The 23,056-nt window shown below is 42.2% G+C and overlaps 1 protein-coding gene across 1 annotated transcript in view; it reads right to left on the bottom strand.

Moving 5' to 3' along the window:
* Nucleotides 1-22,656, bottom strand: part of TNS3 (tensin 3) — a gene marked incomplete at both ends in the record, with an annotated part of 195,689 nt that extends 173,033 nt beyond the window's left edge. The window contains one exon of the mRNA XM_080611182.1: nucleotides 22,555-22,656. Coding sequence (XP_080467308.1) covers nucleotides 22,555-22,656 — 102 coding nt within the window. The remainder of the gene's footprint in view (nucleotides 1-22,554) is intronic.
* Between the last annotated feature and the right edge of the window lie 400 nt (nucleotides 22,657-23,056).

Below are 23,056 nucleotides of genomic sequence, written 5' to 3'. Positions count from 1 at the left end.
GCTACGGAGTGACTAATTGATTGATTTTGAAGACTGCTGTGGTTTGAAATAAGGTTTACCCAACAGTGACTCTTTCATTTCTAGTGAAATTACACTTTTTGCCTTTTCAGCTATGAACACTATTTGGGATCAATACCAATCTTTATTTCTTCTGTATTTACTATGCTTCCTTTCTTTAAGGCGCCTTTTTATTATCTTCAGCTTTCATAACCATGTATGTAGCTGCAGTTAGAGCTGATGCATATGGTGCATGCTGGTGTCCACCTTTTTTGTCAGTTATGGATGTGCCCATCCTTTGTTTGATCAGCACAGTTCATCCTAACTGGGATACACTCCTAGCTTCCTCCTGTCCTGCAAGGCCAGGAGCCTGCAGAACCTTTCTGCCACCAGAGTATTTGCACATTAACTCTGGATAGGACATAAAGCAGAATTACATGAGTTTCTATCCATTTTCTGCCCTTTCACTTAGCTCAAGGCTTATTTCCATAAATGCCTGTAATGTGCACAGTCGTTTTACATCACCCCCTTTCCTAAGGTTGTCATCTTCTTCTCTTTGTTCTATTTTTAGCATTGTTTTCAGATTATCAAATTTCATATTTAATTTAGATTTAAATTAATACTTAATGCCAATTAACTCATTAATTATTAATTAAATAATACGTTACTAAAACTTGTTGCTAGTGTTTAGAAGAAGGAATCTAGGAAAAGTAGCAAAGTCAAAGGTTAGAAATTTCCCTGAACACTAACACATTTCTTCAGTACAAGTCTTTGCAATGGTTTAAATAACTTGCACACATTCCGATGATGTATTTTGGTCTTGAAGCCTTTATTCCAACTCTCTTCACACTTCAGCCTCCATAGTCTGCAGACACTGCCAGCAGGTCTGGGTGTCCCAGGGATAGTTTGTGACACCTTCTGCAGTTCCATAAGCACCTATTAAATGTATGTGACTTGTGTATCTTAAGATACACCTCTGCATATCTTAAACCACTTATTTCCATTCAGCTCATGCTATACCCTCACATACACCATACTCCCCTTCCTTTTAGTCACCAGGGAAAAACTTACTCCAGACAAACTTGCCTACTGCTTCCCTGTGCTATAGGGCAACTAAATCACTGTGAATAAAGACTGAGAGGAAGGAAAAGAATTTAAAATTACCCAGAAAGATAAAACATCAATCATTTTCTTATTCAGTTCACTCAAATATCTTTCTCGCCCAGGAAGCTTGGAGATATAAATAACAAAATGAAGAAAGGAGCACCAACTAGTAACAAAAAAAGAAAGATACTTGTAACATGGATTTAGCCACTGACATCTGGAATATACGATGAGCCTGACTAGTTCTGTCTCAGATGATTACATGGGAAACCATGGGCTGTAAGGTGAGTTAACAGTGACTGTAAGATGAAGGACACAACCAACAGTGTATTGTGTCAAAGTGTTCACTTTCTTAGTACAGTGGAAAGACACATAATGATGGCTGACACATGGGTAAAGGATCTCCTTGAAAAGATTGCTTGCAGTGACTCTGGCCCTTCTCTTTCAGTAAGGTCAGTCAGATGTTTAACCCAGTCCCCATTTAAACCAGTCCCCATTTCTGAGGCTGTACTGAGCATTCTGATGTGAGACTTCTCAACTCCTGTCTCAAGCTTGCCAACAGCTTTCTTCTTCCCAAGGTCCAACACTCCCTGCCTCAACAGGTGAGTCTTTTACTGTCTCTAGTAATTATTTATAACAATTAAAATCAGAGTAAAATTACTTAAAGTTTTATATGAGATAAGGATTCCTCTAACCCAGATATCCTTTCTAAAAGATGTTTAACAGTAATAAAGGTTTAATTATCATGAAAGAGGATGTAAATGTGTTGAATTTATATATACTCCGCTTCAGAAGTACCTTTCAGTGGCATCAGAACTGCCTGAGGTTTTTAAACATGCCTGTTACAGAGCATCCTCATGCAAGTATGCCAGGTTTTTCTGACTCAGCTTTGGCTGGAGCTGTTAATTCGCTCCCAGAAGCCTTCCAGCTTCCTATAAAACATCTGCTTGTTTCATGCTTGTGACAAGCTGAAAGTTCACAGCAAGCTGTAGTGTGAGAGGCAGCAGATCCCAAATAGCTAACTAGAAGAAAGCATGCCGTGGTGGCCTCACACAATAGATTGGGTTTGCTTTTTTGTTTTAGCTCAGTTTCATAACTATTATTTGAGAGTAAACTCAAACATTGTTTTAGATCTCTGCCTTTGGTGTCTTCCCTAGCAATTTTTAAACTTAGCAACTTAAATCCTGGCTAGTTCCTTCAGGTTTCCTGAAAGCAGAAGTTAGCTGGAGGATGCATACTATACTAATGCCTCCATCAAAAGAATATCATCATGAGAGCACATCCCTGCTCACCAAAGAGCCCACTCAGGAGAATGAATTACCTCAAGACAATAAAGCACAGGAAAACAAATTTAATTAACTTTGCTGCTTATAGAAATCTTTGGTTTAAATGCACCAAAACCAAACCAAATGGCATTCACTTCATTGCCTCTCCACAACCCAAAGCACAATAAAGAAACACAAGCTTCAGCATCTAGAGCACCAAAGAGAAGAAGTGTTTGCCAGAGCTGGATTCAAACTTAACATTGTTCTTAAGTGATAGAGTGACACATGTCAACAGAACAATTCTGCCTTTCACAAACCTGCCAAAAACATGGCCTCTGCCTTCCCCCTCCCTCCTGCTACTTGCCCTGTACCTATTAATTACACCAGGCTCTATTAATCACCCTTGCTCCTTCCCCCTTGCTACCTCTCCCTTCAGAGGCATGAAGGTAAACTGGGTGACAACATGGGACAGTATTTTTAAGACAGCTGAAGTCCTCTGATTGAACTCTGTGCTAGGGAAAATTCTCCCATTCTCATTTTCTTCATGTTCTAAGCATGTTAAACAGAGACCTCTGAAGGGAATCTTCACCGCCTATGTTTGTGTGTTGCACTGACCAAGACCCACATCAACTTACCAGCACACCCGAAGGAAGAGAAGCTTTTCTGCCTCTCATTCATTTCCTCTGGATTATGAAAATATGATGAGATTTGAGACAGGATTCTCTCTGTCAGTGGTGAATATGCCACCTCTAATGTTCTGCTGCTCCTTTTCTACTGCCAGGGGATGAAGAATCAGTCAAACTCGGAGTCACAAAATGAACCACAGCGGAGATGTACAGAAACCAGCAGCTGGAGACTAACCTGTTTAGGGTCAAGCAATGGCCATGGTAGCCCAAGGGAGGGGATGCAAGGAGTCCTGAGGTTAATGGCAGTGTGCAACAGTTCCTTCAGACTGCAGAACAAAGGCTTGGACAATGCCACACTGACTGTGTAACAGAGTTGACAGCTGACACAGCTTATTTGATGGACATAGCTTGCCTACAAGTTAAAAACAGCAGGAAAGCAAGCTGGAAGGAGTAATAAAGCAGGCATGTCATGCTGAATACCTCTGTGCTTGCAAGGCATTCAGAATCACTGCCCTGCCTTTCAGCAGTGCTGCAGTACAGCTCGAAATGGCTCCAGCTTTGACACAAATGAAAGCCAGGCTCTTTGGCATGGGGCACCTGGCTCAGGGCAGCAGCTTTCAGCACACGTGAAGAACACAGCGCTTGGTACAACTGAAAGCAGGGTTTGTTACCAGAGCTAGTCTCTGTTTCTGGAAACATTTGTAAGGTTCCTCCTCAAGCTGCAGTCTCATAGATCTCAGACTTTCTCTTTTAAGCACTTCCATTTCCAGCAGAGAAATTACCAGGTTAAACAGGTATATGCTTTTCAGGTTACAAACTTATTTAGGATAGCCACAGGTCTCGGAGAAGCTATTTATAGGCCTAAAGCAAATCTATTTGCATTTGTTGATGATGAGTTTGGGAGGTTGTTTTGCTTTCTTTTGGGCTCTTTGCACAAGCATCCTTAATAGTGCCATTTTCTGGTTTACAGATCTGATTTTACCTATTCTGATTACGAATTAACATATTCTGATTTACACTGTCTTAAATATAGGTGGTTTGTATAGGATTCTGTTATGGTTTTATTCTTTTGGTTACAGTAAATAAAACCATACACAGTCACCTTGGAAAGGAGTGATAGAAAGGAATGTAAAAGCATACAGAGGGAAGCAAGGGGCAGTGATAGTTAATTAGGGTCAATAATACACGCTTCCTCCTGAAACTTCAGAACGCTTTCCAGAAGCGAGGCCGTGCTGGGAATTGCCTGTGGAGCGGAGGATCGCAGTGCCCTCCCGCGGCGGCAGGCTGGGGGCTGCTGCCCGGCCGTCAGAGCCTCTCCCCCTGCCACCTCCACACGGGGGGGTTCTGGGCTCAAGCGCACACTGAAGCCGGGTCATGGGGAGCTTCTCCTCACCCAACACCCCCAAGTCCTTCTCCTCAGGGCTGTTCTCAAGCCAGTCTACCCCGATCCAGGGGCCGGACATTAACTGGTTGATTTTTCATCCCTCCAGCATCAGGTCAGAGTATTGACACCTCACAGATAATCATACAACAAGGTGACACTGTCCTGAGCAACAAATCCCGACGCAGCTTCAGTCAGCATGGGGGGCTGGCTGTGGAGATGGGACACACAGGGCAAGGGATATGAGACCGTGCCGCAAGAGTGCCTGAGAAATGGTTCAGTATGGAGCATCCAGCACACACAAATGCATTTAACTTTTTACAGACTTCCTAACAAAACCAGGCCTGGAATCATACAGGAAACACAGAAAAGGCTTTTGGCTCATCTGTGTCAGGATGTCTGCTAGGCTGTACTGCGCTAATTTCATTTGTGTGGTTCAGTGTTCAGAGATGTAGAGAGGAATATGAAACATTTAATCCTGAGGCCGTATATTCCAGTAAGTCATTTTGCTTTCCTAGGCAAGATTTTGTTTGTCTACTTAATCCATTCATTTCCCATGGAAATACTCTAAATCCTTCTACTTTTTTGGTGTCTTAATCTTTCACATACACACAGTAACCACACTGCCTTTTTGTCTTAGCACAGCCAAGGCAAACATCACCATATACTTCTGGCTTTCCGAGTGAGAAGGTACACAAACAGAGCCAATTGAACCTAAACCCTGCCCAAGCATTTCAGCAGAATTATTTATGCTCAGACACTGTCTAGTGGGTCCCTACTCAGAGGCACAAGACTCATTCAGGGAAGCAAAAGTTCCTAATACTTTGCTTTGAAACAACAGGGACAGGAAACACCTACACAGACACACATCTAAATGTGACAGGAGCTCGTGTGTGTGAAGAAGTCTTCATTTCTCCCCTCAAAAAGTAATGTTTTTTCCCTAAGCATCCCAGATTAACACAACTGAATCCAAAGCAATGCTTGCCCCTTCTGAACTGAAGACAAGCCCATAGCTTTCAGTGCTGCTAGGTAAGTAACTAGAAGTCAGATGGCAAAGAAACATATTAAAACCCCTTAATTCACATTGAAGAACAGCAACTAAGATTTATATTCTGAGTCATGAGAATTGAAGTTTGGGAGATCGTAGTTGCAAGTGTGGAGACTGTGACAGCCTAATAATAAACCTTAATTAATAAGATTTAAGTTTCTTATGTAAATCCCAACTTTTGTTGTTGCAGTCTCCATTCTGAGGTGCTGTGCTCAGACACCTTCCCTATACTTATATTTACACCCTCACAATTGGGCAAGATCTCTAAACAGCTATTACAGTTGATTCTTTAGTGATATAAAACACAGAAACCAAACATTCATATTCTTCACACAAAGGTGAAATGCAAGTGCAAACACCAAGCTAGATTATTTTGACCTAAACAACCTTTCCTTCCCAGCAATAAGGGTGCTGACTTACAGTTCCACCCTGGTCCTACAATAATACCAAGATCTCTCCAGAAAGTCACATCTTTTACAGTTTTTAAACCAGAAATACCTAATACAGCAAGTAGAAAGTGTTTTACCAATCTTTAGCCAGCTAAAAGCAGTCCTTCAAGTTTGAACGGTCTCAGCTCCCTCTGCAGTCAGCAAACAGCAGTAGGCAATCTTAGCATGGGTTGAGTAAATCATCCTCTGGGATACTTAATGAGGAAGACTAGATTCTTAGTGGCCTAGATGCGTAACTTTTAGATAAACATTCCTGTAAACCAATACATACATATTACAGGAATTTATGCAGCTTGTGGTAAGTTCTCTCTCCTTGGATTTCCATCTTTTGCTCCCTCCCTCTTTCTCTTCGCCAGCCCATCTCTGATTTCCTCAGCTATTTTTGTTTCACTTCTTATCCACTTCTCTTTGCAGCTCTTGCTTTTGTAGCCAATGTCTGGTCCTTCCTGCTCACGATCTCCTCTGCTCTCTCGCTTCCTTTTTGAGTCTCCACATACAAATAATTCACTCCCTGCCTCCTACTTCAGAGTTGCCCCTACTTTCCCCTCTCCCTTTATTCCTCTCTCCCAGTCACTGAAGGTTTAAGGTCAAGAGAGTGATCAAGCAGCAGCTTTGTTACACAGATGGGGTAGGAAGAAAGCAGAGGGAACAGAAGGATCTGTGAAAGATCAGTTTCTCCCTCTGCTGAGAGCCGAAAAGAGCTCTGAGAACCAAGCCTGCCTGCAGAGCCACCAATCAGTAATTTAATCAGTAAAAACTCTTGCTTGACAAACTGGAATCCTTCACCAAATCTAATAGAGGTGCAATTAAAGAAGGCATGTGGCTTTGGATGTGTTAAGTTTGTTCTCTAATTCCTGATGCCAAAAGACCCTGAGCAAATAGAAAACATCTGTTCCTCTGGCATCTTTAGATGTATAAACCTTGTTTACTTATGTATGGCTGGGTGGATCAGCAATCCAAACCGTGTGTTTCAGGAGGGCACCAGGTATCAGCTTGCAGGCAGATCAGGAAGTCAGGAATAAGATACTCTTCCTGTAGTAACTCACAGAGTACAGTTACAACAGCTGAAAAGGAAGGAAATGGTTAAATATTTTTCTTTCAGTAAAAACTCAAGTCTGCTGGAGAGAGATGTAACTTTAAAGAAAAGAAATTCACAACCATTAGTTCAAAACAGAACAGATTTTGGTTTTCTCCCCTCAATACGAATTAAATTCTTAACACAGGAACAGCTGATCTTAGAGTAAATGGTCACAGCTTCAGTGAAGCTTTTCTCAGCATCTCCAGAATCAGCTTCAGAGAGATACCTTCTAATTTCTCATAGCAACTCATCTGTGCATCACAACTAGCAATCCCATAGTGAATAGTGTGTGCATTGCAGGGAGGAAGAGAAAGGCTGAACAGTAGGAAGAAGGTGGCAATGAGACTTGTTTTCCTTTGCTTTTCTCTGATAAAACTGTCCTGGCCGGGTATTAGACCTAATTAAATCACACAGAAGACTTTTGTATTTCTTTCCTAATACAGTCTTCAGTGGCACTATACCAGCGTAACCCTGATGTTCCCTTCTCTTGTTTTGGTAATTAGACTTACTGATGATAGATTAATCCTGAGATGAAGTGTTGGACAACACATTGTGGAACCCTTCTTAGGATTCATTTGCCTTCACCCATTTGTCCAGAAGCCAATCTTTCTCAGACTTCATTTACTCTGTTTTCACCTTGCCCTTTCTGGTACAACCAAAGAGACGGCCATTGAACTAGCTCTCAACCCACCAACTCCCCCCGTTACATCCATCTGGAATTAGAGGGATAAGGAGAGCAAACAAATAAAACATGATTCCTGTATCACACAATGAGAGGCCACAGCATTGAGTGTCCTAGGTGCAAGTAGGCACGGTAATTCCAAATGGCCCCATGTTTGGTTGTGGGGCTTCCCCCTCTGTCCTAGTGCTGGACCCATGCTGGTCAGAACTGCCAGCTGCTGCTACTACCTCCTGTTTTCATAAGCAAACCCACACCTCCCTCCCAGCACTAGAAAGCTTTCACCACCAGCCATGCATGTTGCAAACAGATGCCACAGCTATTCAGGGATACCCAGATCAGCAGCAGTGGTAACAAATCAGAAGGGCAAGGACCAATTATAGAGAGGCCTTTCCTAATGAAAGGTCTGGGAATGATGTTCTGGCTCTAGCAACCCAAGCAGAGATTTGCTGTTCCAGGGGAGTCAGGATTTCCCTCCCTTCATCTTTGTACTTTCTTCTTTTAGACAGAAGCTAAAAAATAAAATCATAATCATATCCTTGGAAAGTATTTTTGCCCCTTTAGAAACACTTGCCCCTTCAGGTGGGTGTAACACTGAACTCAGAGCAGCTTCCAGTGTCTAAAGGGGGCTGCAAGGAGAGAGACTCTTCATCAGCGACTGTAGTGATAGGACAAGGGGTGATGGGTCCAAACTTAAATGGAGGAAGTTCAGGTTGGATATAAGGCAGAAGTTCTTCCCTGTGAGGGTGCTGAGGCGCTGGCACAGGGTGCCCAGAGAAGCTGTGGCTGCCCCATCCCTGGCAGCACTCAGGGCCAGGTTGGACAGGGCTTGGAGCAACCTGGTCTAGTGTGAGGTGTCCCTGCCCATGGCAGGGGGTTGGAACTGGATGAGCTTAAGGTCCTTTCTAACCCAAACCAGTCCGGGATTCTGTGATTCGATGTGTGCAACACAATGAGACAGAAAAAGCCAAGGGCAAAAGCCAGAGCACTTGGTTGCTGACATTGATTATTCAGCTCCCCAGGACAGTGTTTCCAGAACATAGAATAAATGCAGCAAATAACATTAAACTGCTCCATGGATTTTTTTTTTCTTAAATGTGACAGAAAGTGAGACATTATGTGGCCTTTTGCACTGTTCTACAATGGACAGTACCAGATCATCTCAAAAGCCTGAACTCTTCCTGGTTAACACTGCAGCTAAACCCAGTTAGCCTCATGCTGTCTGTAAGGAGTGAAAATATGTCCCTGTGAACTTACTTCTGAGTGCACTCTGCCAGCTATGTTTGGAACCTATGATTTCTGCTATGTCCTGAGAGTTGTATGTATCCAACGCTGTAATTATCAACTCTTTCCTCCTCTTACACTTTAATCTGAGGTCTCGGATGTCATCCTTTTGGCTCAGAAGATGCCTCTCCACAGCAAGGTTCCCATTTTTCCCACACTCTGAATGGTGTTCAACTGTGAGAACTAAGCTCATACATATTCCACTGCTCACAATGTTATGTCCCAGTTAAACATTTTCATAAGAGGTTTAAAAGCAAAACAAAACAGGTTATAATCCCTTATGTAGATTTGTACCTTGTCCTAATGTCATTTGCTTCTCTTGCAGAGGTTTTTGCATGACATCTTTCCAGTCAATAAAAAGAGGTCAGTCAATGCAAGTCAGAATTCATCCCTCAAAATAGCCATAGTCCAGCAGCCCATGAGACTGTATTATACTCAGTACTTTGAGGTGCTCTTCCAGTCACCATAATATCATGGCCAGTACACACACTTACACTGGATACTGTATTGTTCCTCAATCCCCCAACTTCTGTGTGCCTCTGAGGTACAGCATGAGTTCAGCCAAAGGAAGGAAGCTCCTTCTTAGGCAAAAGAATGTAAGAACTCCTAACCCATGCAAGCAAAGACTGTACCCAGAGACATTCCACTAGTGATTTAGACACTGCCAGATCTATTTGATCTGGCCACTGCTAAAACTGGACATACTGCAAAAACTGTGAAGGAAGCACTCAGTGAGTCCAGCCCTCTCCAGCAGCAATGAAGCCTTTTAGCAGGGTTTTGGATACATGGTTGGATGTTGGCATCACAGCCCCTAAAGCTGAATACCTGAAAAATCAGTTGAGAAGTCTCTCCAAAAGAGTAAGCAAGGCGGACAGAGGAAGCATTAACTGATGCTGCAGGTATCATTTTAATCTGCAGGTCCCACACATACAAAACCTTTTTCTTACCTGGTGGGTCCAGAAGATGGATAGATGGGTTTCAAAATGATTGTTATTATCAACAACAGCAACAACAATAGTAACAAGAACTCACCATGTAAAAGGTACTTTGGTTTCTAATCCATTGCATCCCCAATACCAACACAAACACTCTGAGAGAGTCAGAATAGAGTTCTCCTGTCGTTTCATTTAAGAATAAAATAGAAAATCCGACATTCTGATGCTGGAGGTTGATGCTGAGGTTTCTGATTTGTAAGTCTGATATTCCCTATAGACATCATAAACCATGCTACTTAGCATATACTCTAGAAAACAAATAGCTAAGCTAAATCTAGGACACATGTAAAGAAGCATATGAGCTCAATGCAAAGACCTTCCTTCACCACTGAGTGATACATCTCTTTTTTGCCACCTCCAAAACATACAATCACGACTGCAGTCAACCTCTGCTTTTTCTCATGCAAAAGATAGCACAGAAAAAGGACACAATATGGGGCTCACCCCGGTCCCTATAAGGATTCTATTATTCTTCAGTTGTTCTTCTCTATACTGACTCTCTGAACCATCACAGTGTTTCCATTTATTTAGAGTATCCAGGGGGAAAAAACTCACGATAAATGCCAGTAACCCATCTTACTAACAAAGCGGTAACACTTTACTGGCCATTCTTTCCTAAGTCATTTGATTTTTATAGCCATTTTACAGCCATTATCTTCAGTGGAAGCATGATGAAGTAAATAGTCACTCCGTGTCTTGCTGAACACACTGCAGCTCCTACACTCTGTTAGAACTGTTCTTATGTAGTCTACAAGAAAGAGCATACATGAAAAACAGCTTACAAAAAGCAGGCAAAAGTCATGTGGAGGGCAAAAATGCACAGCCCTTAAAAAGTATTAGAATTATTTATATATTAAATAGGGGAGGTTTGTATTTTTGCTCTAAAATGTAGCTAACAGCAAAATTATCTCCTTCAAAATAAGAGAACAGTATTAATGTTTGGATCAAGGGCGATTCAACTATAAATTGCCCTGCATTCCAGAATCCCATTATCCCCTCAGCTCAAAGGACAGTACAAGGGGTGAAGTGGGGGTGGGAAATCACTTGCGTAATAGGATTTCCAAATTTTACCTTATATAGCGAGGGCACTCAGGTTTCTTACCATCTAGAAGACCATGATCCACAGCTCAGTGCCCAGCCTGCAAGTTTAGGGGGGTTTAAAATCTGTGAGAAGAGTGCTTTCAACACATCCTGATTTCCACAGAGTTTAAGGCCACGGTATAAAAGTAATGAGAAGTGTTCCAGTGACACCAGTAATACTTTTCAGCTTACTATTTTTAGGATTTCTTGGCAAGGTTTCCTCTCTAACCCTGGCTCCCAGTTTCTGTCTAACGGCCTAAGCTGCCAACAGGGGTTTAGAGGAGGAATGCCTTGTGGCAAGTTTTTCTGACTTATTACAGGAAGGGCAAAATGTGATTCTCCCCCCACCGTTAGCCAAAAATGGAGGTTCAAAGAATCTTCAGGAATCCAGCAGCCAGCAGTCCATTCATCTGTGTCAAATCCCTGTGAATTGATGCTTATTCAAGTCAGGATCCCAGCTTCATACCACAAACTCCCGACTCCAATCTTCCTTCTCAGTAAACATAGAGTGAAAATGCACTTTTCATGTTTGCCCTCTCGGTGTTTGACAGGTATAAGCCAGCTTTTATTTTGCAGTCACATCCAAGATACAGAAGTGATGAAGGCCATAATTCAGTTAAGATCTTTGGCTGCAAAAAATTATGGTGATGACTGATCAAAACACTGCAGATAGCACTGAAATACAACTGGGGGAGTATTAACAAGGATTCTGGCTAGTTATTGACTCCTCGCTTTTATTTGTCTGTGACAAGGTATAATACATAAATTTCTTAATGAAAATTTCCACAGTATGTGGAAGCAACAGAGAGAAGCTGAATATTTAAAAGGAAATTATTAAATCCACAATGAATTTCAGAACAACTCTCACTTAGAAGTATTCCATGCGCAATCCTGCAGCAATGTTAATCATTCTCATCCTGTTTTCTCATTCTCAGAGAGTTAAGGTTATATTTTTAAATCCTTTGAGCCAGTCTAATGTTGCCTGAGTTGGAATGAAAAGGAGTTTAAAACAATTCAAACTCTGGCGAGTTCCACCTAATTCATTTTTCCATCTAATGCCCTCCAACACTGCTGAAACCTGTTCAGGTTTGTTGAGTTTTTGAATGACATTCCAATGCTGTTACACTGACAACTTCAATAAAGCTGCAAAGCTCAAGAAGAAGCAAGCATGGCTGGAATCTCAGTCAGAGCTGCCTAAGGCTCAGCTTCCACCCTTCCAGAAGAGCCTCTGCCTCTGAAGATGGGGGCCATCCACAAAGAAACCAAGCACTTGGTTCTGGTCAATTAGTTCTACATTTTAATGAATATCAATGGCCTTTCAGGAGGGACTGCAAGGGAGAAATAAGATGAATAAGGAAAATAGTCTTTTACTCTCAAAACAGTGTTCATCCATTTCTCCTTTCATGAGTGTTTAGTGCAGTCATTGATCTCAGCTGATACATTAACAACATTCTCCTTTTTCTGTGAGGAAAACAGCCAAGTATCATGGTTTGGTGACACAGAGGCTATCCCATCACTCTTTTGAGAGTTCTGACAGTGTTCCTTTTGTGTAGACCCTCACATCTTAAAGCCTTCATGCTACATGTGTAAACGCATTCCTAAACAGGAATTCTTTCCAAATGAAGGCTGAGGAAATAAAAGCCATCCCCATGCTGTTTTGACATGGTTCCACAGTGAAGAACACTATGGCTTTTGCCTTCAGATCACTGGTTTTAAAACACTGGAATCCAGGGACCCTAAAATCCTTCAAGTTTTGTTCAGTTTGAGCCAACAGATTCTCTTATTTTCCCAGGTGGGGACACACTTGATGCAACTACAACTACCCAGATCTCAATGGGAAATAAGTTATGACTGACCCATGGAAAAGTTATGAGTCAAATGTCTCATAACAGTTAACAGAAGATATGCTTTTGTGTCAGAGTAACTGCAAACCTCAGCATCCTTCTACTTAGGCAAGTTGCAAGCACAGGACAAGAGACTGGCCACCAGACATCCCCCTGATGGTCCACCATGACCCATCATGACTTCAGCTCTCCTCAAGTTATCACTGCCACTGTTGACTTGGCGCTGGCAGAGCTGAGTGAAGAGCGTCCATTTGCATGTGAATATAGTTCTTCTTACAGTGCCCATCAACAACACCCATGCAAAAAGTAGCACTTTCTCCTGCTCAAGCACAAAGGCAAGAAGAAACTGTTCCAAACACCTTAAAGACAGGCTAAAAATACAACCCTTTGTTTAGCCACCCATCAAAATTACAGCTGTGTGAAATCCAGGTCAGGATCCTCAGGTTGAACTCACTCATCTTCTGTATGATGGATCTTCCTCTCTCACACCACATACATGAGTGCATACAAACCCACATGTAGTCCTGTTGCCACTGTGCACAGGCTTACATGCACCTACTGCATTCAAGAGCACAACACTATCAGCCTATCACTGAAACCCCATGAACTGCCACTGCAATAAATCTAGAGAGAGCCTTCATAAATCCTATGGGGAGCCTTCAAGGACAAAGATCCAAATGGTTTTAATTTCCCTCTAAGTGATAGCCATAGTTAATACCAGATTTGGCAGGAAGCAGGCATTCCATGCCCATTGGGCTTACACGGACATGAAAAAGAGTTTAAGTTTGACATTTGCTTTAAAAACATAATGAAAACCTTTTGCTCTTTCAAGTCCCAAACTTGCATTAGTTTCTGAGAGTCTATTACTTTGAAAAAAAGCATTTGTTGGCTCTGATTGCTTGGATAGCCAAGAAAAAAGCGTTAGGAATAGGCTCTTTTTTAGTGCTCTGTAGCTGGATGACACAGATCAAGGAGCAACAGAAACAAGATGCTGAACAGCACATTCCCTCTGTCCCCCTTACAACTGCTTTTGATAAATAAGAAGTGGCTTATGACATCAAGCTCTGATTCATCACTGGCAACTCTCCACCAGTTAACAGAAAGGAAAGGACATGTAGTATTTTCACATACTGCCCCAATTCTCTCTATGTGTTTTGTCCCTTAATATCACACACAGCATTTGCCTGGTGCCCTGGTGGCACAGCCGAACCATACGGCAAATATGGATAACAGTGGAGATCCAAAAGCAACTTTCCATCAGCTGTACTCCAGATTCCTGCCAGACATGGAAGGGAGGGCTAATGCTTCCAGTGTTACATGCACTGGGTAGGACAAGGCTGGGAAGGTTTACAGAATCAGAGAATGGTTTGGGTTGGAAGGGACCTTCAAAGCTCATCCAGTTCAGCCCCCCTGCAATGAGCAGAGACATCTTCAACCAGATCAGGTTGCCCAGAACCACATCCAGCCTGGCCTTGAATGTCTCCCGTGATGGTTCATCCACCACCTCTCTGGGAAACCTGTGCCAGTGTTTTACCACCCTCATTGTACAGAATTTCTTCCTCACATCCAGCCTGAATCTCCCTCTTTTAGTTTAAAAACATCACCCCTCGTCCTGTTGCAACAGGGCTAGAAAGTCTCCCATCTTTCTTATAGAACTCTTTTAAGAACTAACAGGCTGCAACAAGGTCTCACTGGAATCTTCTCTTCTCCAGGCTGAACAACCCATTTGTGGATGAGAGCCCTCTCAGGGCAGAAAGTAAGAAAAGGGCAAAGCCAGGTAGCTCTGAGAGCTTGAAGCAGCAGTTTATAGAGCTCTTGCAAGTCCCACAGTCAAAATATAACCAACCTAGTCCTTCCATCCTGAAATCCACGTGGGAACCAAAAAGATCAGTCTTGCTCTATGTGTCACAGCTCCTGACTTCACACCATGTGTAAGGCAGCAAATATAAAAGCATAATTCAACTATTAAAAATTGTGACTTAAGGAACAGTTCTGTGCTTCGTCCTAGATCCATCATCCATCATGATCATGACTTACTGCTTTATGTTGCATTACGTATAATTAATACCCCAACAACTTCACTTTACCCTATCACCCTGAAGACGTCTTCCTTTAGCTTTATGCATGTTATAAAATGAAACAGGCCAGGAATGAATGAGAGCACCTATTCACTTCAGTTAGCTCTGGCTTCCTTTAGCTTTTTCTCCCCTGCTCTGGAACAGCTCTGATAAACAACAGTGGCAGTTGACTCTCTAAAACATTTCACATCTCTGTTATTTGTGGCAGCTGAAACAGATATTTGTGTACTTAACCCAAAAGCGGAGATCCACAAGGCAGTGGTATTTGGCTTTAACTGCAAAGACCTTATGAGAATAAAACACAAAGCCAGGAACCCATTACTATAGAAAGCAGTATTGACTGATGGCTAACACACAGATAAACTGAAGCGAAAGGATCTGTTACAGGCTGCCCTACAAAGTTTTTTTGGTTAAGTGCCTTTCCATCATTCCATTAATTTCATTAGAGCCATGATAGAAAAGTGCTGCATTATGAGAGAGACAATGGAAAATCTGCAAAATGATGACTTTAAAATTTCCACACAAGTAACATCCGAGGTGGCTGTTTGTTTCACTTGAAAAACAACCTCTACGACTTCACATACAAGTTTTACCTTGGGTATGCTACTCATTTTGAAGGTAGAGGTATTCTCAATGATCATCTGAATAGATTTCAAACAGAGCTTTTAATTAAAGTAACTGTTCAGACATAAAGCACCAAGATATACATGTTCACTTCAGGTGATTCTCATCCCTGCTGTCCTTCTATGGTGATAAAATTTGCCCTTTGCCTTCTAGGTGAAACTTCCTTTCCCATTCAATCTTACAACTGGCAGGTCACTGAATGAGAAAACAGAGTTTCATAAACACACCTCACAGTAATTCTCCAAGACAAATGAGCTACCAGTTAAGCAGAAGAGTAATTTCTGACTCAGAAAGTGGTGAGACAGTAGAGCAGAGACTGCATGGAATGCTAGACAGCAAATGCAAGAAATCCTGGACTGGTTTAATGCTTTTTCTGAAGACAAAACCATTATACAAGACCTAAATGGGTGCACTGACAAACAGCATCTTGTAAATGCCTTCGGCAGTCACAAAGCAGTGTCGTACTCCTCTCCCCATCTTGCAAAGGACTGGAGAGGGCATAAACTATGACAAGAATAACCTCACCCCTCACACACACTGAGAAGCACCTAGCGCACACTCAGCATTGGGCACATGCTTACTTTTTACATTCCCACTGTGTGCACTTGAGTTGGCATGGCAAAGCCATGTCTAGCTGGAAAATCTAATCCCACTTTGGCTCTTTATGGATTAAAACCAGAGGAGGCTGGAAGGAGGAAAGAAAGAAAACTGCAGTTTTCTCTTCACCTGTTTTCAAGAGAAGGCCACTTCACATCTGGGGGGGGTTACATGTGGAAGGGAAAGGCTTTTCCCAGAAGTGATCAATTCTAGAAAGTGGAAGGTCACATAAAATGAAGTCACAACGTGAAGGTAGCTGCAACATCCAGCCACTGGACCCAGTGGTATCATGTACCATGTACCACAGCCTCTTTTCTACTGGCCAAGCCTAGATAGTGGGAATTCACCTAACTAAAGCAGGAGTACAGCATATGAGCTTACAGAGTTTCTTGCAAGCTGTTTAGCTGGCTTCTAACTTAGATCTCCTTTTTCTCCCTTGGTCCCTCTTGCATATGTTTTCCCAACCCAGCCCATACACAAGGCAGCTAACATGAAGAATACTGTTAACTACAACCCATGCTAAAGATGAAAAAGCTCCCGAAATCTGAGTTGAATTTCCTATAAGGTATTGTATTTGAACTGCCAGGACCCTATACCCTTTATAAATTATTTTCAGGGTAAGAGGTATCTTCACTCACCTGGAGTTTTTAAGCAGTCATTATCAGCTCTGTATGAGACTTAATCAGGATTCTTAGATGTTACTAATGGGGTTTAGTCACATCAGTAGTCTCTTATGATCTGTAAGTGATCCATGAAGAGCTGGGTACAGCACTGAAAGTTTTATGGCTGTAAGAGCCATAGAATCAGACCCCAACTCAGTAACTGCAGCTATGTAAACCACGGCCTGTATTATAACATAACAAATAAGCACGTTAAAGTATAAAATATCAGGGTTAAACAACTGAAACTCTGTACCAGGATACACCACAGAGTTTCACACCCAAGCATCCCATGATCCACACTAGGGCGAAAAGGAGGGTAATGGGTAAGAAAGCTGGTTTTGTAATTGTACCTGAAAGGATGCAACAAAGCAAAAGGAAATATCAAGTAGTTATCTCTTCAGAGGAAAACAGAAGAGAGCATAATGCTAAGTGTTGTTATATTTGGAGAGGAGAAGGAAATTCATCATGACCAGCACCATATGTGAGTCACTAGGGGATGAAACATTCCTGAAGTTTAATTCAGTAAAATATCTTAAGTCACCCTTAAAATTCATTTTCAATTTCTAGAGATGTCAAGATCACATGAGCCTGTATTTTATTGTATAGGAACAGGCCTAAGAAACTGCTTATGTTCAAGTGCTTTGTTGAATAAAGAACCCTGATGATGGAGCTTAGTACATATTCAACCATGGCATGATTCCTCAACCTCCTACAGAAGTAAAGCAGAGTGGAGGACAAAGGGAAATGCTGCTAGCATTTCACTTTCTCATGAGGAAGGCCAGGATTGCTGAGGCACCAGTGCTACTTGAGCATGTGCTACAATCTGCAGGAGCTCTCTCTGCTGTTGGAAAGCCATGGGATCTGCATCAAGCTCCAAGGTCAAGAGGAAAGACCAGCTAGAATGAAAGAGATGTAAGAAAGGGAGTATGACTCTCATTCCACATACCATAAAAGAACTCACATGTTTTGAATAACAATTTTGACAATTTAATCATTGGTTTGGATGATTAAACAATGTGTATCAGGGATGGAATTGTGATCTGAACCATCTGTGCAAAGAAATGGCTTTATGGAATGGTGGGGTGACTGAAACTATTCAACCTCCTTGCTTGTAACCAGCTAGATTTGAAGCAGATTGTACCTGCTTATAGTCAACACATTCATTTCTCCCTCAGTGTTCTCCGAGACTTTAATTCTATCAGTTTTCTGGACAAACAAAGACTGTCCAAGATCCAAGAAACTTCCCTATTTAGATTAAAAACCAGAACCAACAAGGATTTTTCCTTTATAATGATACAATTTGCCATCCATAGTCAGTAGGAAGAAACAATTCTGAAATTACAAAGCAAAAGCAATGCTCAAAGTAACCCACAAACTATAAAAAAGAAAAAAAGAAGACGTTTTCTATTTTAAGTTTCATGGGAAAGTTGTTCATCTTTCCGGACATCACTTGAGGGCTGTAACTGAGCCATTTGGGAACCTTTCACATTCCTCCTATACCCTTAATATTCTTCTGGAAGGACAAAAAGAGTTTTAAATCCTCCCTTGCTTCTCAGTTCCTCTCAGGAATTATTTTTGTTATAATTTGAAGCTGCCTTTATCTTTCAGAGAAAAAAATATCTTTACTTCCCTCTTGTTGAAAACCACTTTAATCCAGCCTGTTTTCCACAGGACATGTCACAGCTGTCAGGCAGAAGGCAGGATACCGAGGTAAAAATGCAATTCTTTCCAGTAACAGCCATTAAGTCCCAGTGTGCTTCACCTGTCTGAGACCCCTTGGAAATCTAACTGACGCAGTAGCTACAACTGCTTGAGGTTTTTGAAAGGCTTTTTCCTTTCCTTGGTTATTAAAAACATGACAACTTGCACTGAAGGAACCAGACATTGTACTAAAGACCTTAAAAAGAGCTCCAGTTGCATACTGTGCAGTCTTTAGTAAGCTGGCTTCCCCAAGATTCTCATATACTAAATAACCTTAGCAACAGGGCTATCATTACATGAATTAACCTGACTGGTTAAGTAATAGTAATGGAGTGGGAACCAGATGCATAGTCAAAAGGATTTCCCATCTACATACAATAATAAACATTATGTGGCTTTCACCCAGAATGTATTCGTCAGATGAAAGGACATATTTGTTAACAAAAGGGTGATTGGCCTACAGGATTCATAGAATCATACAGAATCACAGAATGGTTTGGGTTGGAAAGGACCTTAAGATCATCCAGTTCCAATCCCCTGCCATGGGCAGGGATGCCTTACGCTAGACCATGCTGCCCAAGGCGCTGTCCATCCTGGCCTTGAACACTGCCAGGGATGGAGCATTCATCAGCTTCTTGCACACAATTTGACTAACAATGCCCCAAGCTGGGTCTTCTATGGTTGCCATCACCTTGGCCTGCACTGGCAAAAAGATATATTAAATTATTAAAGATTCTTGTTGTTTTATTCTGACTCCTCTGTTTTATAACACAATACAAGGAAATGATGCTAAAGACTTCTGAACTTGTGGGCATTTTGGGCCAATGCTGCTATTTGCTTAGTATTCAATCCAAACCCCCTTTAAAATCTTTCTTCCTGGAAGAAATATTTTGTTTCCAATTCTTTCCATCTGTACAAATAAATCGTCAGGAGCAGAAGCCAGAATATTCCTGCAGGGAGATTATGGACTGAGTGATACTGGTGATTACCCTCTGATGTAGCGTAGCATCCTCACATTTGCACACTCACCCAGTCAGAGATACCAAGATATAACATAGAAGCCTACTGTATGGAGAAGACAGTACAGAGATCCATTGGACTGTCCCTTTTCCCTGCTTTGCACAAGTGACAACTCATTACTCCAAAAGTAATATGTTTCAGTGGAAAAGCATTTCAATGAGGCTCAGACCTGAAGTCTGTTATGTATTCGCTGAGCAAGTCTGAAAAAGTTACTTGATTTACTTTACTTTGCACTTCAGTTTCCACTATTGGTTCTTGCTGATGTAAGACAGCAGGACTGGTACAAATGTTTTTCTTTCTCCCTTACAATATTATACACAAAGAAAAAGGAAAATTAAAGAAGTGGGTAAAAAGTAAAGATTCAGACAATGAGTTTTCAGGTAACGCTGGGATCTGCTCAGGAAGGTTCACCTACAGCAACTGAGCCAGAGCTGGTGCTTGCATTCAGTCCTGACTCCAGTCTATGCTGAACAGAGAATTCAGTAGTCACTGCCACAGCAGCCCCTCACAGAAAGCTGATAAATAACCCAAGGATGAGGCCTAACCAAGAAACATAATGTCAACTATACGCCAATTTTAAGTTAGCCTAATTCCACTGATTCCAAGAGAAAAATACTTCCTTGTCTAGTGTAACCCTATCAGAAAAATATACCCCTCCCTTGAAAATGCAAAACAAACAAATCCCCTCACTCTGTAAAACACCTTTCTAGGGTCAAATTTAGGCTCTTTTACCCGCAACTTCATATTAAGACCTTTTGGCATATTCTGAGGCAGAATGTCTAATATTACAACTATTTCTACCCCCCAGTGGTTGCAATTCAGATGGCGTATTGTATAATTATGTATCTTCCTGCTGGAGGAGAAAGATCAATAGAAATTCAACAATAGGGAAAGCTCATATTTTAAGCTGTTGCCAGTTGCCTCCTTTTTCATGTTCCAGATGTAAAATAAAGGCACTGATGTTAATACATCCTGCCCACATGTTTTCTGTTCCCTAATAGCAGCATAAATTGGAGCCTATGCCAGCTTTTGTAGACCACTCCATCATTTGAACTCATTTTATAACCAATAGTTTCAGAATTACTGGCCCAGCTTTCCCCATCACTCATACTAATTTAAAACTGATTAAATGCAATTGGTTTCAGAGAAGAAACTCTTGATTTATACTAATATATAATAATAGAAGAATGCAAACCATCCATTTCATGGAACTTGGTATGAGGGTGGTGAAGCTCTGCTTAGCCACAGCAGTCCCTGCTAAATCGATACGGACCGCTGCTAAGGAAACCACCAGATTTCTTTATCTTGTTGCTTGGTATTAGCATCTCCCAGTTTTTTAAGTGCCACAGAGAGAGGAGGTTAACATCATTTAGTTTGTTCTCTTGCCCCTGGTTTTAACGCTCAGGTTTTCTTGATCCTTCAGGATATCTTAACAAAGAAAGGAAGAATCAAGAAGAAACATGGTTGCAAAATCTAACATCAGTTAGCTGGAGAGCCCTCTGAGCAGCAGACTTTCAATTAGCAGCCTCAAAGAACAGCAGGAACCAAAGCGTGGTGGGGCAAAGCTGTCATTGGGTACAGGTAACACAGCACTGGGATGCTGTTTTGGAGCAATAGGGTTACCCATCCTAAATAAGCCCTTGTAATATAACATCTAGCATGAAGAAGAGAACAAGCATGGCTCTTGGAATATGTTCTTAATGTGTTTCAAGAGCATCCAGTAAAATTGGGGTTACCAGGTGCTAACTGAATCAGTGTGCAATAACCAGTTAGTAATCTTCCCTCTAGTAAAACGTGCCCCAGTAACAGTCTAAAATCAGAATCCTGGTCCTTGATCTAAGAGTTAGTAGAAAATTTGTACTTATCAATCTGGGGGGAGGGGGTGAAGGAGTTTGCTACAGTAATTTTTCTTTCCAATGTAACATTACGATTTTCACGTTTAATATGGTGCATAAGGTCACAGGCTAATGTTTCTTTGGCAAGAGATCACTGGAGATCATTGTATGTGCTTTCAAATGAAATAAAGCTCCTTCTTCTAATTCTGAGAGAAGGCAAAATATTTCAGCCCTTTAAATGCGCCACTTGTCTACAACTGAACGCCGGCCATCTTACACCTCAGAAGAAAGCAATTCTGGCACCAACATATACACTCTGCTATTTCCTTGGCAGCTTTGTGGTTTGAAATGTTAGACACAAGAGTGATGGAGATCGTTCCACAGACAGGGTGCCGATCAGATGCTCAAGGGGAGCTTGAAACCAGTACAGATTATTTAGTGCATGTTTACCACTCATGTGGTATATTATATATGAACTTCTGGGAAACTAATCCTAAAAGGTTTCATCAGAACTGGTATGTTTTCAGAAGGGATTTGAAATGAAAGCAGTTGCTCAGTTAAGCACGCAAAAGGAGAGGGAGACTGCTAGAGTGTGCTGAACCCGAGACAGCAAAAACATTTGCACATATGCTTAAAATGAATTTAATCCAGCGTTGAACCAAACTTTCAGAGGTAACCCAGAAAGAAGTGCATGAAACTTCAAAGGTCCAGAGGTTTGCTTAGCAAACCAGAAACAGAGATGCTTGTATGAGCCTCTGGAATTAGTTGCATGGAGCTGAGAGACTCTGACAATGCTCTGGAAAGGTTTCTGGTACCCCCTGTTTGCAGCTCTGCCGAGAGGCTGCTATTTTGGCAGTTCCTCTGGTTTTATCCACAGCCATAAACTCAAAGACAGACCAAATCACTGAGACCAAATGGGTTTAAAACCGTAAGTTAATCAAAACCTTTCATACCCGTCCACAGTCATGAACTCGAAGGGAATCCATCACTGGGACCAGATGGGTTTAAAACCATAAGTTGATCCAAAACTTTCCTACCCGTGAAAAGTTAACGTGTACTTCAGGATTATCAACCCATCCCTATTTTTGGCCACTCCATTTCCTTAACTACCCCCAAAACAAGCGATTTAGGCGCCTATTCGGAGGTAGCCGACACCCGCCCCGCCTCCCCCCTCCGCGCCGGGGCCGGGGCAGCGCATCCCGCGTACCTGAATCATGGTCTCGGCTCCTCCTTGCGCCGAGCGGCGGCGGGGCCGGGGCCGGGACCGGGTCTCGGTGCCGCGGCTCGCCAGGCTCGCCCGGCCGCCCATGGGCTCTCCGGGGCTCACCCGCCGCCAGCGCTCATGAGCCCCCCCCGGCTGCCACCCGCGCTCCCGTTCTCCCAGCTCCTTCCCGCTCCGCTTTCGCCTTTTGTTACCGTGCTCCCGAGCTGACCACACCGTGCCCCCTCCGGAGCCCGGACGACAAATCAGAGAGCCGGTGCCGAAAGCTCTGTGCTCCAGCTGGGGAAATACAGCCTTCCCTTATCCTGGTGGGAGGGTTTTTGGATCACTGAGCGGTGCGGATACAGTAACGGCGAAATTAGGAACTCGCAAAACAGTCTTCGCTGCTTTTGTGCAGAAGGAAAGCGAGCTTTCCAGCGATCTGTCACTAAAGTAAGCCGATAGTACCCAAGTAACTTGAGAGAGAAAAATAGGTATTTAAAGTTGA

Source organism: Psittacula echo, assembly GCF_963264785.1.
Source record: "Psittacula echo genome assembly, chromosome: 2".
In the NCBI taxonomy this organism is placed as follows: Eukaryota; Metazoa; Chordata; class Aves; order Psittaciformes; family Psittacidae; genus Psittacula; species Psittacula echo.
The sequence above is the reverse complement of the archived record's forward strand: the minus strand, read 5'-3'. Positions and strand labels throughout refer to the sequence as shown.